The sequence below is a fragment of the Xyrauchen texanus genome, chromosome 25, assembly GCF_025860055.1.
Source record: "Xyrauchen texanus isolate HMW12.3.18 chromosome 25, RBS_HiC_50CHRs, whole genome shotgun sequence".
Classification (NCBI taxonomy): domain Eukaryota; kingdom Metazoa; phylum Chordata; class Actinopteri; order Cypriniformes; family Catostomidae; genus Xyrauchen; species Xyrauchen texanus.
Genome location: NC_068300.1, coordinates 18,635,251 through 18,651,886, shown reverse-complemented (window position 1 = coordinate 18,651,886; position 16,636 = coordinate 18,635,251). Strand labels below are relative to the sequence as shown.

Genomic DNA, 16,636 nt, shown 5'->3' with positions numbered 1-16,636 from the left:
TTTCATCTCTCGCTCTTATGAGCAGTTGGGTTCTCCGCTCAAGGCCTCCCTCTGCCCCTGTTCCTTTCTTCCCGGAGGTGCATGAGGCGTGGTGGGCACCTCCGCTCTCACTACCATCGACGGTGGGGCAGCAAGGGGGTATGCGGTGATTCCTCAGGTGGATCAGGTGGTCACGGTGCAGTTCTGCCTGCAGAGCGCCGCCACCTGGCAGAACCGTCCGAGACTCCCGTCCAGGGCCTGTAGGCTTACGTCGTCACTGGCGGCTAAGGCCTATGGTGCTGCTGGACATGTCACCTCTGCCCTGCATGCCATGGCACTCCTGCTGGTGCAACAGACCAAGGCACTTAAAAGCTGCACGAGGGTAGTCCTGACCCGGGATTGATGTAGGAGCTGCGCTCGGTGACCAATCTCGCCCTCCGGGTGATGAAGGTCACGACTCGGTCTTTCGGGCAGGCGATGTCCACCTTGGTGGTCCAGGAATGCCACCTTTGGCTCAACTTGGTCAGGTCGACAGTGGCTGAAAAGAGTTGTTTCCTTGACACCCCCATCTCCCAGTTTGGCATGTTCGGTGACACCGTCAGAGACTATGCCCGGCAGTTTTCGATGGTGACAAAGCAGATGGAGTTTATCTAACACATCCTGTCACGGCGCAGCTCTAGATCCCTGGCGTGGAGCCTACCGCAGGAAGCAGATGCCACCCATCTCATGGTTGGCCGCCAAGAACCCGTGGAAGGCTTCAAAGCACCCCTGAAATGGGCAGCCCAGGAAGTTCGGTAGCTGCACTTCAGGAGCTGCCAAGGAGACCACTCCTTCCCCTAGTGGAGAATCTTTATTTCCCTTTTATTTCGGAATCGCCGCATGCTCGATGGGCTGCGGTACCCACCTTATCACCTTATACGGAGTGGTGGTGGTGTAGTGGCTAAAGCACAGGGCTGTTAATCAGAAGGTTGCAGGTTCGAACCCCACGCCCACCACCATTGTGCCCTTGAGCAAGGCACTTAACTCCAGGTTGTTCCGGGGGGACTGTCCCTGTAATAATTGCACTGTAAGTCGCTTTGGATAAAAGCGTCTGCCAAATGCATAAATGTAAATGTAAATGTTATCAAGAAAAGAGTGGTTTCCACACTTTCTGGGCCCTACACTTCACTACACCATCGTTTTCACGACCGCCAGGCAGCTTTTCTTTTTGGCAGGTCCCACTACCCCCGCATGCCCAGCTGTGGCACAAATCCATCCCGATGTAGTTGCCTCCACAGGGTACGAGGACGAGAATCTTCCTTTCCCGTCCTAGGCTGTTCCAGGAGGGGTCACAAGGAGCCAGTTAAGTGCATGGATGTCCCTGGAGTCAGCACAGCCACAAGTGGCACCTCAGGCTCTGCCTCGTCATTATAGCACGCTCTCGAGAATTGCTGTGTGCACACAGTGACCTGGTGCTCACGCACCTCAGCCGTTTAGGGCTTTGGGTCATCTGGGAAAAGAGCAACCTCTTCCCGGTTCTGAGCATCTCTTTTCTCGGGATAGAGTTAGAAGTCTCCATGAAGGCGCGCCTCAGGAACGAGCGCAACCAGTTGGTGCTAAATTGCCTGTATACGTTCAGGCAAAACACATCGGTCCCACTAAAATCTTTTCAGAGGCTCCTGGGGCATACTGCATCCTCAGCAGAGGTCTAGCAAGAAAGGTGGTCCGTGTCACGAGATGGGTATGGCGCCACGGCACATACTGCATGCTCGTCACGCTGACCTGTTACTGTCCTTTCAGACCTTGATCCGACCTAGCGTTCCTGCGGTCAGGAGTTCCCCTAGGCCAGGTCTCCAGGCATGTCGTGGTTTCGACGGACACCTCCAAGCGCGGCTGGGGCGCCGCATGCAACGGGCATGCAGCTGCTGGTCCATGAACTGGCCCGCACCTGCATTGGCACTTCAACTGCTTTGAGTTGCTGCCGGTATTACTTGCCCTGCGGAGGCTTTTGCCATTGATCCGGGGTCATCGCTATGGCATATCACGCCCAGCCCGTGCCACCCCCTGCTGGGGTGCGTGCCCATTCTACCAAGGGCGTAGCGGCCTCTTGGGCTTTGACCAATGGCTCCTCTTTAGCAGACATCTGTAGAGCAGCAGGCTAGGCAACACCTAACACCTTTGTGAGGTTTTACAAAATCAGGGTTGAGCCAGTTTCATCCTGTGTGTTATCAGGTGACACAAACAGGTAAGTTCAAGACAGCAGGCTGGGTGTACCACTTGCGCATAGCCCCTTTCCCCTCTCTTGAGGTGAAGACGTGTGCTCCTTTCCCAGTCGTGTTCGCAAAAATGTGTGAACCCTGTGCTTTCTTCCTCCTTAGCCCAGTGGCTGGTGAGTCTTCAGAGAAGCTCACCGCCAGCACAGTACGTGCGTCAACTAGGCCCTGTACTGAGGTAGGTGCTCCACATGCGCCCCAACTACTCTTTTCTCAAAAGATCAGAGATGAAAGGCACTTCCAAGAGTGACCCCTAGTGTCACTTCATCAACCCAACGTCTCGTTCCCTCCATCAGGGAACGGAGGTTGCGTTAGTAACCAAGATGTTTTTTAAAAATGCTAAAATGTAGGGTACAGTATTTATAATTAGATTTATACAAAAACAATACAAATCTCCTGTAGGTCCTCGTTTAGAATGTGCGTGTATTTGTGTGTGTGCACATGTTCTCACCAATGCTCCACTACTGAGGAGGATCATAAAGATGATGAGGGTTTCAAACCAGTTGTGCTCCACAATCAGATAGCAGGTCTTCCGGAGGAACCACCAATTCTTTCCCCAACCCTCCGTGATGGGCACATCACAAAACTTGTAGCGGGCAATACAACCTGCAAAGTGGTGCAAGTAATACTTATTCACACAAACCTGTACAATTCCTGTATAAATAATAAAAAAGAAAAAACAGAACTTACCTTCAGTCCAGCAAGCTTCTGGATCAACATATTCTTCTACTGCCTCCACAACCACTGCTTCCTCTACCTCTGGTTTAATATCTATGGTGCTGCCTTCTGATGAGCTGATGTCATCACACTAATCAAGGAGAGAAAGTTTAAAAAAAAAAACTGACTTTATTACAGCCATAAACAATAATTTGCTACTTGTTAGTTGGTTGCAGGTTGTATTAGGGGGAGGGACATTTTCATTCTAGAAAGTATTTGATTGGACAAAAATCAGCAAGTTACATATTTTTGTTTATTTTTCCCAGAAGAGATTATGTTTTAATTTCATTTTTTAATATCTGCTAAAAGTTAATTTTATCTACCTTTAGGAGTCCACTAGCATATAGATCATTTCAAAGCTCGTAGACTAAAAGACACAACACTGCAATTTAGATTTTTTGTATTCATGTGTTTTAAATGGCCTACATACATTTGAACAATTTCAATATCCCAGACATTTCTGCATATATATCAATGTGGTTAAACAAAAAATAGCAAATAACTTTTTTAGCAACTCTGAACATTTACTGCTGAGGCCAAATCAATAACACAGGACATTACATTTCAGTCAGTAGGAACTAGGTCAAACCCTTCCCCTATATTGATGCTTGCCACCCAATATCACAACTTCAGCTCTTTTGCATACTCACTTCTTTACTTCCTTCTGCCTCAGACTCGCTGCTGAAATCTTCTGTGTTGAGATTCTCAAAGTCCGACTCGCCCACGGCAATGGGCACACATACAGTCAGGTTGGGGTTGTGTATGAAGGACATGTGGTCATCGTCAATCATGTACTTGCCCACGCTACTGCCGATGCCGCTGGTGGTTCCATTGCCATTTTTCTGATAGTCCAGATCACGGCTAATGTCTACACTCGTGTGATTAGCAATGCAGTTTAGCTTACGGTCGTACATGTCATCTAACGGCTTGGCCTCGTCTGTGACCTGCTTCCTGAGGATGGTGTTTATCACTTCTCGAAATTTGACCTTCCCCCATGCAATTCCCTTCTTAATGCGGATCACTGCGATCTGTAGGTTGTTCATCTCACCATCGTCATCAGAAGCTGCCAGGTTGTCTGCGCTGAACGAGCTCAGTAGCAAGGCAAGGAACAGATTCAAGACCTGATCGGTGAGTGTGAAAAGGAATATAAGTCAATCTTCCAAATGACACAGTTCAGCAATGGCTTTGTTCAGCAAAATTCTGTTTTTGGCACAAATCAAATATATGTGCAGTGTGAACAAAGTCTATGTGTAAATGCATCTATTGCCAATTTAGCTGTTCTCAGTACATCTCAGCAGCATTACTACTTTGGATGTTCAATTTTTGTATGTTGTGTTCCGAAACATGTCAGACTGTGTGGCAGGGCGGATGGCGGGGCCGGGTCGTGATCCTACACACAACCGGTCCCGTATTAGGCTAATCAAGCCTTCGAGAGGGATAAAGGTCGACTGCAGAGGATCGTGCGGGAGAGAGAGATCGTTTACGGACATGTCCGTCATATGTGTGTGTTTGTCTTTTGTTTAAGTTGTTAATTAAAATATTATTTATATCGTCAAGCCGGTTCTCGCCTTGTTTTCTCAAGTTTGCATTGCATTCTCAGTGTTGACACATTAGTGTGAACTGCCTGCTTTACGGTGAGTTTTCGCTTTCATGTTAACAACTGTAATGGCGGAGAACCCGTTTGAAGAGAAAATTCCTGAGCAAGTAATTTAAAATCAATATATTTATAGCATCATACTTAAATAATAACACATCTGTTTTATGGCACCAACCTTTGAAGGCAACTCTATTGCCACCTGGAGTTTGAGGTTTGTTTCACCTATGTGTTCGTGGACTTGCATAAAGTATGTTTCTAGCCATAGATTTCATGAAAAACTCTAACCACACACACAAACATACAAAACAATTTTCTGTATCTAAACACACTTACCACCAAGTTCCCAATGACCATCACCATCATGAAGACAATGAGACACATGGTTTGTCCAGCCACCTCCATACAGTCCCACATGGTCTCAATCCATTCTCCACATAGCACCCGAAAAACAATTAGGAAAGAGTGAAAGAAGTCGTTCATGTGCCAACGGGGCAGCACGCAATCCTTAGAGATCTTACACACACAGTCCTTGTAGCTCTTCCCAAACAGTTGCATACCCACCACGGCAAAGATAAAGACGATGATGGCCAACACCAGGGTCAGATTTCCCAAAGCTCCTACTGAATTACCAATGATCTTTATCAGCATGTTGAGGGTGGGCCATGACTTAGCCAGCTTAAACACTCTTAGCTGTTTAATGCAAAGAGAAATAAAAAGGAGAATTTTAAGAACAGTGATCATACAAACATTTTTCATTGAACGTTTGCCATTAAAAACAAAGATATAAAAATGATCAAAATGTATTTTTATATTCTGAAGCAGTGAAAATGTTTACCAATCTGAATGATCTCAGCACAGAGAGACCTTCCACATCAGCCAAGCCCAACTCCATCAAACTCAAGCTCACAATAAAGCCATCAAAGATGTTCCAGCCCTCCTGAAAGTAGTAGTAAGGGTCCATGGCAACCAGTTTGGCAAACATTTCAGCAGTGAAGATACCAGTAAACACCTGGTAAAAGATTGATAAGGTAGACACATCACTGAAAAATAAGATAACTTCAACACAAACAGTAAAATTTTATCTATTCACTTTAATGGTGATGTGTCAAATTTCTAGGCATCCAACATCACCAAACAGATTTGCATAAATAATAATGACTTTCATTTTCAATTGGTCGAAAAAAAGTCCCACCCCAAACTAACAACTGGTTGAGTCAATCAGTACGTTTGCATGTGCGGTTATAATTGAGCTACAGTGGGTTTTTGTGTAGTCAAGCTACAGTCTTCATCTCTCTGACCAAGTTTATATGACAAAATGCATATTCAAATATTTGAGGGAAGGACGTCAGCTGAGGGAATGTTAAATACAGGTTGCGTGTCACCTCTGTCTTTTGGATCATGCAGACAACACAGATACCATTTGTGGTATGATTAACATCTATACACGCTGGACAAAGCCTAGCTACCAAAGTCATTTACACCTTATATTAACATATGTTTTCAGTAATCGGATCACTATCAAATAGCAATTGACCACATTAAATGACATGTGTAAATGCACCCAAGACATATCGTGATTGGACTGGGATCAGATCACTGAAACCACATTCGGATGTGGTCAAGAATGCATTCTGACCACATTCAAAGCAGGTGTAAATGCAAAAGCGTCTCTGTTATCCGGATACAACTATGTAAGTAATTCATTATGTGATGAGGTTACACAACAGTCATCCGTTGTTAAAGTGCTGTGTTGTTTGTTTTTGCACTTTTTTGATTATTCCACCATCGCAATGTGAAAAAATCTCACATATCTCCTCAAATCCCCACACGCTTGCATCTTTATCCTGTTTTCTAATCATGCACGTCACACATGAAACCAGGCTTTACTTGCGCGTTTCAGATTAAGCATATTTAGTCAAGTGCCGAACTTGAGACAAATATAATTACATTTGCTGCAGCGACCCGAAATTGAACTTTGTCGGCCACCAAAAATATGTCAATGATTGAAAAAGCCTGACTGTTAAAGTGATAAAAAGCAATTGAAATATCGTGACACTTCATTTTACAGTTACCTTGTTACACATATTACATGTATTGACTATAGTAATAACAGTCAATTGTGCATAATTACAAGCAACTAACCCTAAACCAAACCCTTACCCTATCCCTAAACCTACAGTAAGTACATATTGTTACTTAGTAATAATCAGTAATTACTTGTGTAATTACACTGTAACGAGGACACTGTAAAATAAAGTGTAACCGAAATATCCATCAATGTTTTTTAAATTCACTATAAGACTAAGAATTTTCAGTTACCACAGGCTCTAATGTAATATGTAAGTAGCGTTTTTCATTTTGCATGGGGTAATTTTGATCGGATCTTTAGCCGATCACAGTGGAGATACATTTGACTGCAAGGTGTAAATGCAATTCGGTTAACGAATGTCCAGATACTATCCGGATATGAAATGCATGTTAATGCAAGGTATAAATGGGGCCTATGTGTGGGCTGATCTGGATCCTCCAACAAACAGAGCAATGTTTTTGTAATAGCACCACAGTGTTTTCTGGTAAATCAACCTACGAATGGTTTCCTTATAGTTGTCTGTGCATATTAAGCTAGAATAGGAGTATACATTTTAACATAGAAAAAATTTACCTTTAATTACATGTGCCAGACTAATGTGCAAAAGCAATCAGATATTAACCAGCTGATAAAGGGCAAATAAACTAGAAACATTGTAAGGCTTACTCAAAGCCATCAATTGTGGTCTGCATGTTATCTAATCCATGCCAGCTTTTTCCTTAATAAAGTATTGATATTGCATGATGCCTGAATCAGTGTCCAATCCTGGACTACAGTAATACACAATAAATGCTTGACAAATCATCACAAGACTCTGTGATGTTCAAAGTGATCATCCTGATATGTCAGAGACAAAGGGAGCATTTAATCATCCTGTAGGCAGTTGAATGGAGAAGGGTACAACGTGGCCTTGACTCAAGAAGACCTGCCACATGTCTGCGCAGCCAGTGAACATGACTCATGCTGACGCCTGCACAAACACAGCCAGCTCCATCTCATTACTCCGTACGCCCTCTGCTACTTTGACAACAGAGTGTTCTCAGGTGTACTGAAGCAGTTTAAATACTTGCATTATTACACCACATCAGCACAACTGAACTTTCACTGAGAGGGGTCATTGGTGTGCCTCACAATTGCACACATATGATTCACTCCATGAGGGAAGTCACGTGACTTGTAATAACATGATTTGTGGCCAGTATACAGCAACACACAGACAGCATGGATTGATTATGATCTCGGCATCACAAGGCATTGTGGTATGAAAAACCATTTGTTTCAATACATGATCCTCAGAGAGACAAATATAATTTGCTGTTCTCTGCCAAATACAATTGGAACCAAATTGAATCAAGATGCAGAACAGCTTTACTTAATTGCACAGGTTCAAGCTCTAGAACTGTGGAACTGCCACCATTTTAGAGCTGCTCATTGATTAGGCTACATTAAATATTTATGCTGGTTCTGCACTGCCACTCTTATACTGCCTCAGCTGGTAGCTTAGCACGGTCTCTAAACCAGGCATAAATATGGCTCCTTAGAGCATTCCAACAATGTCCCAGCAGAGACTACAAGCAAATGAGCCATGGGGGAGGGGAACTCTTTCATCAAGCAACAGAAGAATTCTTCATATTTTAATTAAAGAACCGTTGAATTTGATAGACAAGTGCAGTTTTCTTTTCTGTGTTGAGGTATTTCTACTGAAACATGAAGTTTGGGGGGGATATTAAAGGTTTAAAAAACTTTAGTTACAACCCAGCCATGAAACATGATCTGCTACTTTCTAGTCAGTTACATGTGGTATTAGGGGGTGGGACATTTTAGAGAGCATCAGGATAAACAAAAAAATATGTAGTGCATGATGAGTGATCAATATTTTTGGTACATTTTCCCAGAAGAGAAAGACATTACATTTTAAATGTGTTTAACAGCTAAAATGTTGTTTTGTACACAAGCATATAAATGGCCTCAAAGCTAACACTCTGGGACTAAAAGCCAAATTTATGTCACAGGGTCTTTAAAAGATTCTTTAAACAGAGGGAAAAACTCTACAAGGTTTGTTTGGAGCTCTATGTAGAATCCTCACCAGGTTTCCGACACTCAGGACATGTTCAAATTGTTCAGTCATAGGGTAATGCTCCATAGCCATGAAGAGGGTATTGAGCACAATACAAATGGTGATAGCCAAGTCCACAAAAGGGTCCATCACAATCAGGTTCACAATCTCCTTAATCCTCATCCAAACAGGGCCACACTCCCAGATAAGATAGGTGTTGGCAAACTTGTACCAACATGGTGGACAATTCCTCTGAGACTCTTCCAGTTCTACAGATAAACATACAGACATACAGTAAAGGATAAAATTGTGGTAACCATGGTAACAACTAATTTCCTTCTTTAAAGCTAAAGTGTGTAATATCTGAGCCACTAGCATCAACAAACAGCAAATTTGATTGTTTTTAAACAGGATTACAAAGCACTCCCCCTATTGGTTGGACATAAAGATACTCCCGCCCCAAACTCACAGCATTGGTTGAGCCATGTTGCTATGTAGGGCTGGTCAGGATGCTCAAACAAACAGAGCAATGTTTGAAAGTACCCCAGAGCAACAATGTTTACAGGAAAATTAATCTACAAATGGCTTTCTTATAGTTGTCTCTGAATATAAATCTGGGATAGGAGTTTTTAAGCATTTAAACATCTAAAAAATTCCACTCTTCTATAGGATAGAAGACGCCAACATACCTTCAACTAATGTGTTGGTTAAAGCACTCATGACACTGTTGGCTCGCTCCTTGCGCCCAAATGATGTGTTTAGCTGCTCCACAGAAACCATTAGAGATCCTGAGAGTTTCTTTTTAATCTCAATATCAGTGGTTGGCTGTCAATAGAAAAATAATGAGGTTAAAAAGATAATATAACATTACAGAGTGCTAAAAGTGGCTGGGGGAAAAATCTGCATCACAGAGCTAGCTAGAGGAGGGCTGGTAAAGAGAAAAGTCAAATTTTTGTCACAACACATTTGATTCAAAGGAACCATTTTCAGTTGAATGCATTAAGGCAGAAACATGCTGAGCTCTCATAAGAGAGAAGGTAGGGCAGAGATAGATACTGTTCATGTGATAAACATGAATAGCCTACGAAGACTCTGAAATTTAATTTGCTACATGTTACAAAATGGATGGTTCGTTGATCATATTACAAATCAGCAATTGTCCTCCACTCCCTTCCTTCTCTCTTCTCATCTGAAGCCCCTGCATCTCCAGCTTTTAGGAGATCCAGCCAGCATGCATCACCATGCATTCAGTCAAAGAATTCAAGAGAGAAAAATAATAAATTCCATAATAAATTAAACCTCATCCTGAAGATAGCTATACTAGACCTCTAAAAGATTTGTAAAGCTAGAGCTTGTAGATGTCCATGCTAACTACAGCGCTACCATGATAACTCTGATGCAAGAAAGTTGGTCATTCAAAATGTTTTTAGAAACCATACTGAAGCATTTGAGTAAACAAAGGATATAAAATATAAAAGTAAAATGCAAAATAAGGACAAAAAAACTGAATTGCAAATAAAAAGAAAATATAAGAACAGAAATCATTGCTGGAGGGTGAAATTGATGGAACCATTTAAAGATTAATCCAACTAGAAACAAATTAAAACTAATTCAAATATATCCATAGTTCACTTAAATTAAAAATTGTGTCGTTTTTAACTCACTTTCAGTTGAGAAAGAAACATAATTTCTTTCTTCTATGGAACACAATAGGAGACCATTCATTGTATGGAAAAAAAATTAATTGAAAGTGAATGTTGAATAACATATTGCCTAATGACTTCATTTTGTGTCCCATGGAACAGAGAAAGTCATATATGTTTGGAACAGCATCAGAGTGAGTAAATTATGACATCATTTACATTTTTGGGTGAACTACCCCTTTAAGAAGAAAGACACAGTTGGCAAATAAAAAATAAAGAAAGAAAACAGAGATGAAAATTAAAGCAAAGATAATTTTGCTGGTGGGGTCCAGCATAGGATACCAGCATCCAGCTAGTGTGCTGGGGTCTCCACCAAGTTTTTTTAACTAATTTAACCAGCAAGACCATGGTCATACTTATATAAGATTGTCTTTTCAGCAGGAAGGTGTAATGAAATTCGTTCTTTAGATTTTTTACTATAATATATAGAAATAACTACAGAAATCCAGCAAAATAACTACAGAGATATATTAAAAATTTGTTTTTGCCTTTTTAGTTCTATCTATAGTCAGTTCTATCAGGATAAGAAAGGTTCTCTAATTTTAAGTTGGCATGGGAGGGAAGCAAATCACACAGGCTTTGAGAGTAATCCTTAAAAATGGAAAGACAGTAAATTTAAGAGCAAAGTCAAAATAACCATTTCACGTATGCATCAGAAAGAGAAAGAGCCACACAGAGAGAAAGAGCCAAGATTCAAAGATAGATAGGTAATGCCCATGCCTAGACTGATCTACTCATAGACTTCCTTACGCTTTCATCAGTAGCTGCCTTATCTATTATCACCTCAGGCAGTAGGCGTCCACCAGGCCCCGGACCGATGAGAGAAACCACTCCATTGCAATCAACAGTGCTGTTGCGCTTGCCGTAATAACCCGTGTAGCTACCACGACGCTGCAGGCTTAAGAACGAATTGCGCCGCTCATCAAACTCTTCTACCGTGCTGTGTTCATCATCCGCAAACTCATTCTCTGAGCCTCCGTCCTTACAGCGGCTGAAGATGCTGCTCTTGCTGTTACGCCGCGAAGGAAACGGTGAGCCAGGGATGCTAAGCAGAGACTGGAGCCAGAAAAGAGACAGACAGAGAAGGATGAGACATGTTTGGTTGAACCCACTTGTATTTGAATGTTGAATGTTGCATATACCACAAAGGGTTGTGCGCCATTCGTAACTTAGCTCAGAATGCCTTTTAAATTTATTACAATAATCAAGTTACTGATTACATATTAATCAGGCAACAGCAGTAAAATGTTCTAAATTAATTGATCTCCAAATTCTTCTTTTTTTAAATCTTTTAAATTTGTATTCTTAATCAGCATATACTTGATATACGTTAGACCATGCCTTCTCATGACAAAAATTCTGCTAGATCAGAAACCCTGCTGATGTACAGAATAGCTGTTAAATACTATGTCTACATCATATCCAGTGACCTTCTCTAATTAATGATTCTGAAAGTTTGGACAAAATACATAAATAAAATAATCATCTGCCATCTTGGCCATAAAAAAACGAGTTAAACACAAAATCATTTAAATTCAAATTTTTTTGATTTATGAAGTTTTCTTAAATGTATTTAAGCAACATTATTTCAAAATAGTACAATTATACTTTGACTAATATTTATGCATTGTCACAACATTTTGTGACTTAGTAAAATTTTCTGTGTGACTGTCTACATTTCTTTATTTTTTAATTTTGTAAATTCCTCTTCCTGTCATTCCAATTCAAATCAAAATTCGAACTCATGAATTAACACAAAGTAAATTCTTAAATTTGCAATTTTTCCCAACCCTGATCTGGCATACGCAAAAAGTTCTTCCAAGATTACAAATATCACAAATTCAGAATATAATGATAAACAGCTTCAGATGTCATTCTTCACCTGGTTCATTATAGAGTCTTTACGCCCTAAACGGTTGTCAGGGAAGCGGAATCTGCTTCTTCTGCTTCCATCATCTGATTCAGATTTGACAAACTTCTCACTGTCCCCTTTCTCCTTGTCCTGCTCTTTCTGTCGCCATTTCTTCTTGTGGTTGCGTCGCTCTTTGGCACTCTTAGAACTGAGTTTAGACATCTCAGATGAGCTGCAGGAGAAGTTCCCTCCTTCTTCACCATCATCCTCAACCGCATCTTCAGACACTGTACCCGCCGATGTCGCCATGGCATTAGCCTGCCATCACACAGAAGTTAAATCATTAATCAGTCATATATTCATCGTTACATATTGTATTAATGCAAGGCAGAGCTGTATTGATATTTATGTAAACCCCTAACCCTTAGCATTAAACTTCTGCAATTAATTCAGCTTGAATCACTTAACAATTGGATTATTAAAATACTGAATTCAGATTGATCTTCTTTCTTACATCTGATGCAGCATTTAATATATATAAACAAAGCCTAATATAAGTCTAACCAAGCACTGATTTTTCCTTCATAAAATGCAAATACAGAGGTTTTGATTCCATCATCATTACAAAATTCCAACCAAAATATTTTGGATAACGAAATGCAAAATAGAAAAAAAGAGAGCAACTGTATAACAAATTATATTTGATGCAAATTTTTTTCGATTAGAAATATGGAAAAGAGGACTGGACTTAAAACAGCGGCTGACCTGCACCTCTTCCTGGTGTTTCTTCAGCTGTTCCAGCATGGCTTTAAACTCTGCCTCCTTTTGCTCTGCCTCTTCCATAGTGGCCTGGTTCTGCTCCTCATATGCCATGGCTACCACAGCCAGAATCAAATTCACAAGGTAGAACGAGCCAACAAAGATCACCAGCACAAAAAAAATCATGTAGGTCTTCCCTGCTGCTCGTAGGGTCTGAGGATAAGGGACAGATCACAAGCATCTTATAATAAATTCATACAATACTAGTTAAATCAGTTTAGTTCACAGGCACACACACACACACGCATACGGACACGTATCTTTGTTTTTCTTTCATGGTGGGTACTTTCCACTGACACTTAAATTCTATTGTTTTTGTTCAAATACAATTATATTTTCCCTTGGTTGGTCCCCACATTTTTTTATGTCATCCACATACTTTCATCCATACAAATGTAGTAGGAAGGAAACCGTGGCTTTTCTCTAATGCACCAGCACTTAAAAAATGCAAATGTCAGTTAATCATTCCAAGCCTCACTTTCTTCTATTTGACCTACTTGTGAAAAGAATGCATTCATGTGTTCTATTAATCAGAATGGTTGAAGGCAGTTACTTGCACCCTGAGGTGACAGATTGTTTGGAGTGAGGAAATTAAAATGTAAGCAACAGCAAGATAGGTACTAATTTCATGGTTTATAACAGTACAGTTGGTAAGCCAGACAAAATAATGAGAAAACACTCAAACAAACCAATGAGGAGTGACATTTCCTCTTATCAACTTTAAAGAACTGCAATTACCTGCCTTCTGGGATCAAAACACATACTATTGTTGGATACAGGGTGTAACAATTTGTTAATTCATTGAATGGTGAGTATTAAACTACTAACCATTACATTTGCTATAGTTATTTTATAATAATTCATTAAGAATTATACACCAGTTAATTCTGGTCTTCTAATCTCATTGCACAAGCAGGGTTCCAACAGTTCTCATATTTAGTATAACAGCACTGGGATGCTTTGCTATTTGCATCACACAGCATTAGCAGGCTGTTAGTTTGTGCATTGCTTAGAGACATACATCGATTGATCCTGCTTCGGCTTAGGAACCATTTTTGGCAGCGGAGCAAAAATAGACAAAAGAACCGCACATAATGAGTCTAAAATGTAAGTAATTCTGTATTAAGATATTTTTTATTGAATTGTTACATAAAAGTTATATCACACAGGCAACTATGCTGTTGTAATGAATATGGGCCTGCGGCTTTGCTTTATTATATTACATTTTACTTTATATCCCTTGAAAATTAGTTTGACTGGCAACTCCTTCGAGGTGATATTTAGGTTTGTCTTTGAGCTGTGAACTGGCACTGAACCAAAGGAGATTTTTCCATTCTTTCTAAATGTGTACCTAAAATGTAAAGGTACAGAATGATCTGGAGCACAGGCTATATTTAGTCTTCTACTATTTGGTCTTCTAGCTGTCCATTAGTTCTCCAGATTCCAGAGGGTTCTCTATGTTTGTGCTCATCCTGCAGGAGAAGAAGGGCTGTCTGCTGTATCATAAAAGTTGTGGATATACATTCCTCCATGCATTAAAGATTTGGTTAAAATGAAGGGTGTGCACAGATTTTAAATGGAAAATTTGCAAATATCTGAGAATTCAAGGAATTCTGTGAGAGACCCAGATTATCACAATTTAAATTTCTCTCCAGTTGTTTACTGAGGAAGTAGACAAATTAAAACAACACAGAATCTTCAAATAGATTAGCAACTGTGTTAGCATAGGTATCAGTCTGTGTTAGCAGAAAGCCCTGGCATCTCACAGATTTCAAGTGCTTTAATTCTGGCATTTATATTTACATTTTCCTCCCCTTTGCTCCTGGAGGACATTTGCAGGACATTTTATAGATTTCCAAGTGGTTTAGGCTGTTAAATTCAGGGGCATTAAATCAGAATCAGTGTCATTCAAAGAAGGTTTAATTTCATCCAGTATACAACATGATTTTTGTTTGTTTGTTTTTTAAAGAGATAGTTCACCTCAAAATGAAAATTCTCTCATAATTTACTCACCCTCAAGCCATTCCAGATGTGTATGACTTTCTTTCTTCGGCAGCACACAAATGAAGATTTTTTTAAATATATCTTAGCTCTGTAGGTCCATACAATGCAAATGAATGGTGGTCAGAACTTTGAAGCTACAAAAAGCATATAAGGCAATAAAAAAGTAATCCATTTGACTCCGGTGGTTTAATCAATGTCTTCAGAAGCAATTCAGTTAGTTTTGGGTGAGAACAGACCAAAATGTAACTCCTTTTTCACTGTACATCTTGACAGCAGTTTCCATGTGATTTCAAGCTTGATTACACTTCCTATATTGTCATCTAGCACTCTGAACATGCATCAAGCACTAAAAAGTGTAATGGAACTTGAAATCATGATTGTGCCTAGAGACCGCAATGGCAAGATGTACAGTGAAAAAGGAGTTACATTTTGGTCTGGTCTCACCCAAAACCAACTGGATTACTTCAAAAGACAATTGTATGGATTACTTTAATGCTGATGTAATCTCCTTTTTGAGCTTTAAAGTGCATTCAATTGCAAAAGCTGAGATATTCTTCTTAAAATCTTTGTTTGTGTTCTTAAGAAAGAAAGTGATACTCATCTGTGATGGCATGAGGGTGTAGATTTGTCAACACAGTAAAATGTGCTTATGTGGCAACATCTAAATTAAATGGCTATATTCAAGTCAAAAATATTATTTAATATGACTAAATAAACCTGACGAGATTAGGTTATACCAATGAAACACATTTTTAAGGGTCAAATCATAGTTTTGATTCAAATAATAGTTCCTTAAGGTATAAACTGTACATTTTCACTTTTTTCAAATGTATCTAGATATAAATATATCAAAGAAGTTGGTAGCAAAATAAAAGATTTCAGAGAAATAAAACTAATTAAATGGGATAAAAATTATGAAAGAATAAAAGACACGCCCTTACCAGCTGGTACAAGTTCTCCCAATAGTCCTGTGTCATTAAACGGAAGAGAGCCAGGAAAGCCCAGCCAAAGCTGTCAAAGCTGGTGTAGTCATAGTTTGGATTGCGACCAGCCTTCATGCATGTGTAGCCTTCAGGACAGCGACTGAAAGGGGAAAAGTGCACATGGCACAAAATAATTTTGGCACTAGTCTACAGAATGGATGAACAAATCTAAACTACAACATTTGTCAGAGAAGAATCCCAATGAACTACTTCTGCTAAGCTTGATGTTATTTATATATATAGACATCTGTCTGCAACAACCGCTCCTGTGTGTTATGACCTTTTTAATAAGGGACTAGTTTGTTTTTTGTTTGACATTTTTAAAATGTTAGATGACATTGATATGCTTTCGGAACTATGTTTTGAGGGAGAGAGCCAGACACTCACCCTGAATCAGAGCTGTTTCCACATAAAAGAGCATCCAATGCACCAGGTAGGAAGTAGAAATTGGCTGTGGGAATGGGATAGTTTCATTAAACCATTTCGTACTAGTGTTTATATTTGGACTTTCGAACAAACATTCTAAAAATGACAACACAACAGTAAAGAAAACATACAGTCAAGAGTACAGGATGGTTCATGGAT

General features: G+C 40.1%; 2 protein-coding genes across 13 annotated transcripts in view; one reads left to right on the top strand and one right to left on the bottom strand.

Moving 5' to 3' along the window:
• The window catches only part of zgc:158263 (ceramide kinase family protein), an 867,176-nt gene that overhangs the window by 484,152 nt on the left and 366,388 nt on the right, over positions 1-16,636 (top strand). The window lies entirely within an intron of this gene.
• LOC127618391 (sodium channel protein type 8 subunit alpha-like) overlaps positions 1-16,636 on the bottom strand; it is a 74,871-nt gene that overhangs the window by 22,177 nt on the left and 36,058 nt on the right. For 4 of the 12 annotated variants that reach the window (XM_052090804.1, XM_052090812.1, XM_052090803.1 and 1 more), the window contains exons 7-18: positions 16,439-16,502; positions 16,010-16,151; positions 13,011-13,217; positions 12,276-12,563; positions 11,177-11,449; positions 9,380-9,515; positions 8,721-8,959; positions 5,381-5,554; positions 4,879-5,235; positions 3,599-4,069; positions 2,922-3,039; positions 2,683-2,837 (exon numbers count right to left, since the gene is read on the bottom strand). In XM_052090804.1, coding sequence (XP_051946764.1) covers positions 2,683-2,837; positions 2,922-3,039; positions 3,599-4,069; positions 4,879-5,235; positions 5,381-5,554; positions 8,721-8,959; positions 9,380-9,515; positions 11,177-11,449; positions 12,276-12,563; positions 13,011-13,217; positions 16,010-16,151; positions 16,439-16,502 — 2,624 coding nt within the window. Of the gene's footprint in view, positions 1-2,682; positions 2,838-2,921; positions 3,040-3,598; positions 4,070-4,878; positions 5,236-5,380; positions 5,555-8,720; positions 8,960-9,379; positions 9,516-9,857; positions 9,861-10,569; positions 10,572-11,143; positions 11,450-11,713; positions 11,753-12,275; positions 12,564-13,010; positions 13,218-16,009; positions 16,152-16,438; positions 16,503-16,636 lie in introns of all 12 variants that reach the window. The other 8 variants (XM_052090802.1, XM_052090801.1, XM_052090810.1 and 5 more) reach the window with 6 other exon arrangements.